This window comes from Nelusetta ayraudi, unplaced genomic scaffold (assembly GCF_046127955.1).
Source record: "Nelusetta ayraudi isolate G7.1 ecotype Tasmania unplaced genomic scaffold, CSIRO-AGI_Nayr_v1 ptg000018l, whole genome shotgun sequence".
Classification (NCBI taxonomy): Eukaryota; Metazoa; Chordata; class Actinopteri; order Tetraodontiformes; family Monacanthidae; genus Nelusetta; species Nelusetta ayraudi.
Window position 1 is genome coordinate 402,501 of NW_027466068.1, and position 7,500 is coordinate 410,000.

Sequence of the window (7,500 nt, forward strand, 5' to 3'; positions counted from 1 at the left end):
ATTCAGACCATTGACTATATTTGAAGATGGTTGGAGCCAAAAACCTATCATTTGGCCAACAGAGACCGCCAAAGTTGACTGGCTGTCAATATGGACAGGAGCCCTGAATTCACACTGTTACATCCATCCATCCATCCATCCTCAATACCCACTTATTCCTGCACTCAGGGTCCCGGGGGGCTGCTGTAGCTTCTCCCAGCTGTCATAGGGCGAAGGCAGGGACAATTTAGAGTTTCCAATTCACCTTGCATGCATGTTTTTGGACTGTGGGAGGAAGCTGGAGAACGTGGAGAGAACCCAGCAGACACAGGGAGAACATGCAATCTCCACACAGAAAGGTCCCAGGCCAGGGATTGAACCCACAACCTTCTTGCTGTGAGGCGACAGCGCTAACCACTGCACCACCGTCGTGTCGCCCACAGTTTTACAAACTGTTTCAAATTTTATTTTATATTTTTTTCACAGTCCAGCTTCTCCTTCGAGGCCGGCCGCAGGTGCGAGTCGGGTGAGGGCAGCTTTGAGTTTGACACCAAGCAGGGGAACCTGCTGTTCCTGGCGGTGGAAGCTGCCATCAACCAGCAGCGAATCTCGCTGCCGCCAAACAGACAGGCCTCGGCGGGCAGCCTGGCCAATCCAGACACGCCACAGGAGGTCGTCGCACCACCGCTGCCGTCCACCCCGCCCATCAACCAGAGCAGGACGCTGCCGCTGCCGCAGCCGCAGCCGCAGCCACGCAGCCACGTCCCACAATCCTCTGCTGCTGCTCAGGTACCCTCCCACAATTCGCTTAGATCGTAAAAACTATCTGCCCCCTGATCTCGCGATGGTAATGATAACTACGTGTCTGAGAAGTGCGATTGTAATGAAGCCGGGCCTGATAGTGGCGACAGGAATAAATGGGTCGGATGGCAAAAATGATGAAGAGGATGATGAAGGGGATGCTGGATGATAGTTATGAGGGCGATCGCCTGATGAGGTTGGGATGAGAGTATTGCTGACAGGTGTCTGGACCTTTGTTGTGCAGGCATCAGACGGCTGGTACAGCATGGTGACGGAACCTCAGAAGGGTCACCACAAGGACCGTGATGGCCACAGTCCAACACATCAGCATCAGCACCGCCCCCCACTGGTAAGAAGCGCTACAGAACACAAGAAGTCTCAACCGTCCGTTCAAATTGAAAGATTTCAGACGATGGCTTTGATTCAGGAGTGCAGAACACATTCTGACACGCTGCACGTCTGATCTTGGTGTAAACTCACACTCTCACTGATTGGCTCTGTCTGTGTCACCTAATCCTCCATCAGTCTCGTCTGGAGCCCCCGGTTGACAAGACGCTGACCGCCGTCAGGAGTCTGACCCTGGACACCCGCGGCTTGCCCATCCCTCGGAAGAACCAGGTGAAGATGATCTCCAGCTGCCCGTTGCCTCAGGCTGACCCGGAGCCAGGCCCCGAGCCAGGCCCAGGACCAGGACCATTGCCTGGCTCCAGCCCCAAGCCGAGCTCCAACCTGAACCAAGACCAGATGTATTCTCAGATCACCCTACCGCCAGATCGGGGCACCAGGAAGGAGAAGAAAGGTGGCGGCGGTGTGGCTCCGCCCTACAACCCGCCACCCCACCCGCAGGAGCCCGAGTACTCGCTCCCCTTTGACAACATCGCTGCCAATATCATGGCTGACATCCTCAAGTCCAGTCTCGCCGCCAGCGCTGACCCGGCCGCTGACCCGGTCTATGACAGCATCGATGAGATGCAGATCAGGAACGTCTTTGGTAGAATCGGTGTAGGGTCGACTGGTACGAAGGCAGAACACATCTACGACGAGCCTGAGGGCTGCTCCATGGTGGTGAGGTCTCCCCCCTCCCTGTATGACGACCCGGAGGAGGTGCGAGGGGACGCCTGGAAGGTCATGGCCACGACCACCGATCCCAAAGGTCACGAGTTCCCTTACAACCCCCGGGTGGACGATTACGCAGTTCCCAAACGCCACAATAGGGCGGCAACAGTGACCGTGGATGCGGAGGAAGACAGCCAGGGGGAGGAGCCCAAGGATTCGGCGTACGACAACCTGACAAGTGAAGATGATGTGAGGTTCCGGTCCATCAAGGCCGACCGCTGAAGAGACCCGACCACTGGATCGTTGGCCGGACTTGGGAGGACGCTGAGGGTCGCACCCACGTTTTCTGAGGCGAGTGTCATTGAATGCACCACTGAAAGACATTCACACAGTCACATTTTTTCATCTCTAGGGCCGGCGCCCCCTACAGGTGGATAAAGAAATTTGTAACCTTGAACTTTGTGCCTTTGTCTAAAGATTACTGTGGTGATTGTATCATTTGACTGTCCACTGCTGTCCAACATCTGTAAAAAATCTGTGCTAATTTTTCCTCAGGTGGCCACTCGTGGTATTGCAGTTGCACCGAGTCCCACAAGGGGCCTTAATTATGGTTGTCTATGTGTCTTTGGTATGTTTCTGTGTTTGGTATGTTTTACATCTGTTGATTTATCAGCATAGGAGGTCGCAAACATGTTTCATTTATGAACACCTTACCCAGCTGTGTGTGTGTGTCTGTGTGCGATGCCTGTGTGTGCGCTAATGGGCGACTCGGGGAGATTTCCCGTTTGCCACGGCGGCGCGGCATAATTAAATAGACACACGTGCACTCTGAATCATAATTAAACAGACGTGTGGGTAACACTTTGGTGAAAAGCCACAAATCAGAGCGCGGCCGTGGATCAGCTGACAGGCGGTGGTGACATCACGGACCCACCGAGTGCTCTGCAGTCACTTTCACTGGAAAAAACAAAACAAAAATAAAATAAGAAGAAATTGCCACCATGACAGTTGATGGTCTCACTTGATGTGGATTCACTGTGTCATCGTTTCTTCATTACGTTTGTTCATCTATTGCTGTGTGTAAAATGATATTTCCCATATAGTAACCTGGTTCAACATGTACTCTCATTCTCTCTCTCTCTCCCTCTCTCTCTCTCTCTCTCTCACTCACACACACACACAGACACACACAGACACACACACCCTCATGCAGAGTGACATCGTCCCCAGGGGCACGGTAGGCTACAAAGGCATCCCAGCATGCATCTCACTGTCCGCCTTATAACACACTGAGCTGGAAATAAAAAAAACATCATATCATTGTGTGCGTGCATGCGTGTGTTGCATGCGTGCGTGCGTGTGCGTCTGGGTGTGTGTGTGTGTGTGTGTGTGTGTGTGTGTGTGTGTGTGTGTGTGTGTGTGTGTGTGTGTGTGTGTGTGTGTGTATGTGTGTGTGTGCACTGGCCTGGAAGCTAAAGGCGAACCCCTCGCCGTGACACCGGAGAAATGAAACTGTGAGGTCATACGTGTCCTATATCCACCTCACAGCTGAGATTGGACATCAGCGGCGGGCAAGAGAGAGAGCGAGAGAGGGAGTGGTCACATGGCCTCAGCTCCAAGTTGCAAACGTCTGACAGGTCAGCGCAGATCAGCTCGGCAGCGGTTCTCCAGTGGCCCAGTCGTGGCTGCGGTACCAGCACGACCTGCTGCTCCCCTGAGGGAAGAGCCTCTCCAGAGGACTGCGTTTCCCATGAGCCCCAGCGGTTTGTGGGCAGCGTCTACTCGGCTTTGCAGAGGTGGGGGGGAGTGTGAGGGGGTCAAATTTTAACAGAATCCAAAATCTAAATTTAGTTTGATTGACCCATCAGCAACACAGCAAGCCTGATCATTTACTTTTGATTTATTATTTGATTGTTGCTTTTTTTTTTAATTTATTTTTCTTTTAAAGAAAAAGACATCAGGAGCAGATCTTCTGTTGTGGAACTTGCAGTGAAATCTGAATTTACTTCAGATGTGGATAAACGTGTAAACAGGACTAAACGGTGTGTGTGTGTGTGTGTGTGTGTGTGTGTGTGTGTGTGTGTGTGTGTGTTGGGCAGGGGGGGACTGGGGAGCCACAGTTGGAGATGCTTGTTTCCATGGCAACCACTGAGGGCTCGGCTGGCTGGCGGCGGCGGAGGACTGATGTATGTAATCCAAACAGAGACCACCACCAAAAACACTGCCAGCCGCTCAGCCTGGGTCGTCGTGGTCGCCTGCTGCTGCTGCTGCCATGTGAATAAAAAATGTTGATGATGACTTTAACTGAGCCACTGGTGATCGTGAGTCGGTCTCCAGGATCTCCAGGATCTCCTGATTTAACGTTGACGTCACAGACTTCTGATCAGACTGGAGACCTGTTGGAACAGCTGCGAATGAGGGGGAGGGGGAGGGGGAGGAGGGCGAGGGATGTTAGTTATGAAGAAGAAGCTGTGGGAGATAAACAGCTGACAGGTGACCAGGTCAGGGTGGGCGGAGCTTAACCTCACCGCCGCCTTGTGCCAACAGCATTTTACTACAACAACAACAACAACAACAGCAAAACATGCACATGGCTGTCATGGACATCAGAGAAATACATTTCTCTGATTGCAGATTTGATTTATTTTTGTGTCTAATGTTTGACCTTGGTAATTCAAATTCCACTGTGCAAAGAGCGCAGTAAGACTGAGTCTGGTTAATATATTTTTTAATTAACTATTCTTTATTAATAAATAATTCAGTTCAAGATCTTGGAGGCCCAAAGGGTGAAAAAAAATCAATAATTTATGATCATCTTTGGCATTTTTTATTGATTCATTCATCGGCTATTTCATTTTATTCATTTTTCTTGCTCTCCTGAGCATCATCATTGTCACGAGGACAATTCTGTCATTTTTCTCCCTTCTGGATTCCGCGGAGTCTCACTTTCATCTCGCCCCTCTCATTAATATTCCGTTTTTTGAAAAATGTCTTTTCCTCGCAACACTTTGCTGAAATTCTGCTGAAATCATATCGCCAAAAACCTGTCATTTGATTAGCAGAAGGTATAAATAGAAGCTTATGTCACCCCGTGAAGGTGTTTTGGTCGAGAGCGCGGCCATGAACGTGTGTCGCCTCATTAATGCAAGCGGCGGCGGCGCGCCTCCCACCCCCTTCCCTCATGCCCATCCTCCCCCTTCTCATCCTCGCGGCTGTCCGGGAGCGCGCACGGGAGGTCGAGCCGTCGGGATCCAAGGACGGAGCGCGGGCTCGAGAGCTGCAGGTCATCTGGAAGTCCGCGAGCATCACTCGGAGCAATCGGTGCAACCGGAACCAGAGCCACATCCGAACCGGACCGAGGGGGACGGGGAACGGCGGGCGCCGAGGAGCTCCGATCCCCGGCAGAGTGAAGCAGCACGCCGGGAATCAACAGGACGAAGCTCCGCCGCCGCCGCTCTCAACTCCGCCACCAACTGGAATATCAATTAAATTAAATAAATAATAAAAAGGCAAAAACATTTTCCTCAGACGTCGACCCGAACACCGACCGGGCCGGTTCGAGCGGGAGCACCTCTCACCTGACGGACGAACCGGGACCTGCCGCTGCTGGTACCGGGAACCCGCCGGGTTCATCTCAATCAACAGGAGACCGGGAGATATTGGAGGAGCTGAGCCAGGACCACGACCAGGACCAGGACCAGGACTGTGGCCGGGACCAGTTGAGTCAGGACCAGTTGAACCAGTCAGTGTCGCTTTCTTACATTATTTACATTTTGTCGATGCATTTATTTATTTATTTAAAATCCCTGTGACGTCTCCTGTGTCTCGGCTGATTAATCGATTCGGTTCAAAATTCGAATTCGAAACGACGTCAAATCAGAAATCGACACCTCTTCCTCCTCCTCCCCCTCCTTCTGCTCCTCCAACCCCTCCTCACCTCTCTCTGGCTTCACCCTCCAACCTTGTCTGTCTGGAGATTCATTTTTCATGACAACACCGCGATTAAATCTTAATCGACTCCCTGAAACAATACTTCCATCACACCTCCTGAGGAGGGGGAGGGGGAGGGCGCAGCGTGACATCAGAGTCGGGGGGAGGAGGGGGAGGGGGCGACCTGTGGACCGGACGTCACCTTGACGAAAGTTTCTTATGCAGCACGTCGCGATAAACATCGCCATAAAGCCACTGACGTCACAGATAAGCAGGACTTACATTTGGAAATTCATTTGTGGGCATTCATTTGTTTTTGTTTTTGTTTTTGTATTTTATTTTATTTTTTGACACTGTTTTCATTGAAGGCGTGAAATTGTGGCTTATGGAAGCTGCGTGTCTTGGCTGACGGAGGAACATTTCCATCTGTCTGAGGAGGACGAGACGCTAGTAAAAGCAGAGTGACTCACGGTTTGGCCAGTTGACTTGGATGCCATTTCATCAAATATTAAATGAATAAATAAATAAATAAATAAATAAATAAAGATCCCCTGGTTTCAGTTCTGTGGATGTGGTTTGTATCAGTTCTGCTGAGGAAGCCACAGAACAAGACGAAAATGCATCTAAGGTGACCTTGTAAAGGGCGGCGAGCGGCTGTGTGGTTAAACTCTGCCCACAACCAGTGGCACCAATAGGAAGCTTCACGCTACTACCAACCGCTTCAAACCCCCCCGATTGGCTAAATATATATGTATATATATGTTTTTGTTCCTACCCCACTGCCACCTGTTTCCTGTTGGCTCTTTCTCTTAATGGACACGTGATGCAGAATTGGTGGTTTGAGCCGTGACGTAAAATGTTTATTTTGTTTTCATTGATAGATTTGCTCTTATTTTCTGTAGTTCAGACAAATAAGGGATTAAAGATATTACCCGCTTGACAGTTTCGACTGCGACTCCAGTTTTCCTCAGAGTTAATCTGGTTTGAGCAATGTTCCATCCTGAGCGTCCACGTTAGCATTTATGAAAATAAAAATAAAAATTGGTTTATAAAACAGCTTTATTTCAGGCTTAGCGAGACAGAAACTGAAAACAAAACCCGGAAATTCAAAATAATGTTGAAACATTGCAATTACTTACTTACTACTAAGTCTTTTTTTCTGACGCGGCTCCTCTCTCTCTTTACTCTTCCTCCACCTCAGTGGTTCTCCGCGGCGTTCTGCTCCTCGCAGTCCTGCAGTGCTGCTCAGTGGCCCGCGGCGGCTGCGAGCCACGGCTGGTCAACATTGGCGCCGTGCTGAGCCAGAAGCGCTACGAGCAGGTGTTCAAGGACGCCGTGAGCCAGGCCAACACGCTGTATGGAAAGGAGAAGTTCAAGATGAACGCCATCTCCGTCACGCACAAGCCCAACGCCATCCAGATGGCACTGTCGGTCTGCGAGGACCTCATCTCCAATCAGGTGAGATGTCACTCCCCCCACCTCCAACATAGTTTGGCTATGGCAGCTAGTAACTGACTGCAGTGAACATTGAGCTATGCTACGCAAATCTGACAGCTAGTAACTGACCAAGTTAGAAGTAACACAGTTCTGGCAGATGTAAGTCGTATGTAGCCAAGTTAGCTTCAGTAGACACGCTTCAGAGCTGGAAACATTGATGCCATGCTATGCTAAGATAGCTGTGCCAGACATTGCCACACTGAGGTAGTGCAGCTCTGGCAGATGTTAGTTGTATGT

General features: G+C 50.6%; 2 protein-coding genes across 5 annotated transcripts in view; both read left to right on the forward strand.

The window, feature by feature from the left end:
- The window catches only part of dok2 (docking protein 2), a 9,049-nt gene extending 6,230 nt beyond the window's left edge, over window positions 1–2,819 (forward strand). The window contains exons 6-8 of the mRNA XM_076025504.1: window positions 466–768; window positions 1,025–1,129; window positions 1,306–2,819. Coding sequence (XP_075881619.1) covers window positions 466–768; window positions 1,025–1,129; window positions 1,306–2,118 — 1,221 coding nt within the window. The 3' untranslated portion in view covers window positions 2,119–2,819. The remainder of the gene's footprint in view (window positions 1–465; window positions 769–1,024; window positions 1,130–1,305) is intronic.
- A 2,600-nt stretch (window positions 2,820–5,419) lies between these two features.
- grin1b (glutamate receptor, ionotropic, N-methyl D-aspartate 1b) overlaps window positions 5,420–7,500 on the forward strand; it is a 38,576-nt gene continuing 36,495 nt past the window's right edge. For all 4 annotated transcript variants that reach the window (XR_012926580.1, XM_076025503.1, XM_076025501.1 and 1 more), the window contains exons 1-2: window positions 5,420–5,578; window positions 6,968–7,224. Coding sequence is in view for 3 of the 4 variants with exons in the window: in XM_076025503.1 (XP_075881618.1) it covers window position 5,578; window positions 6,968–7,224 (258 nt within the window). In the remaining variant the exon portion in view is untranslated. The remainder of the gene's footprint in view (window positions 5,579–6,967; window positions 7,225–7,500) is intronic.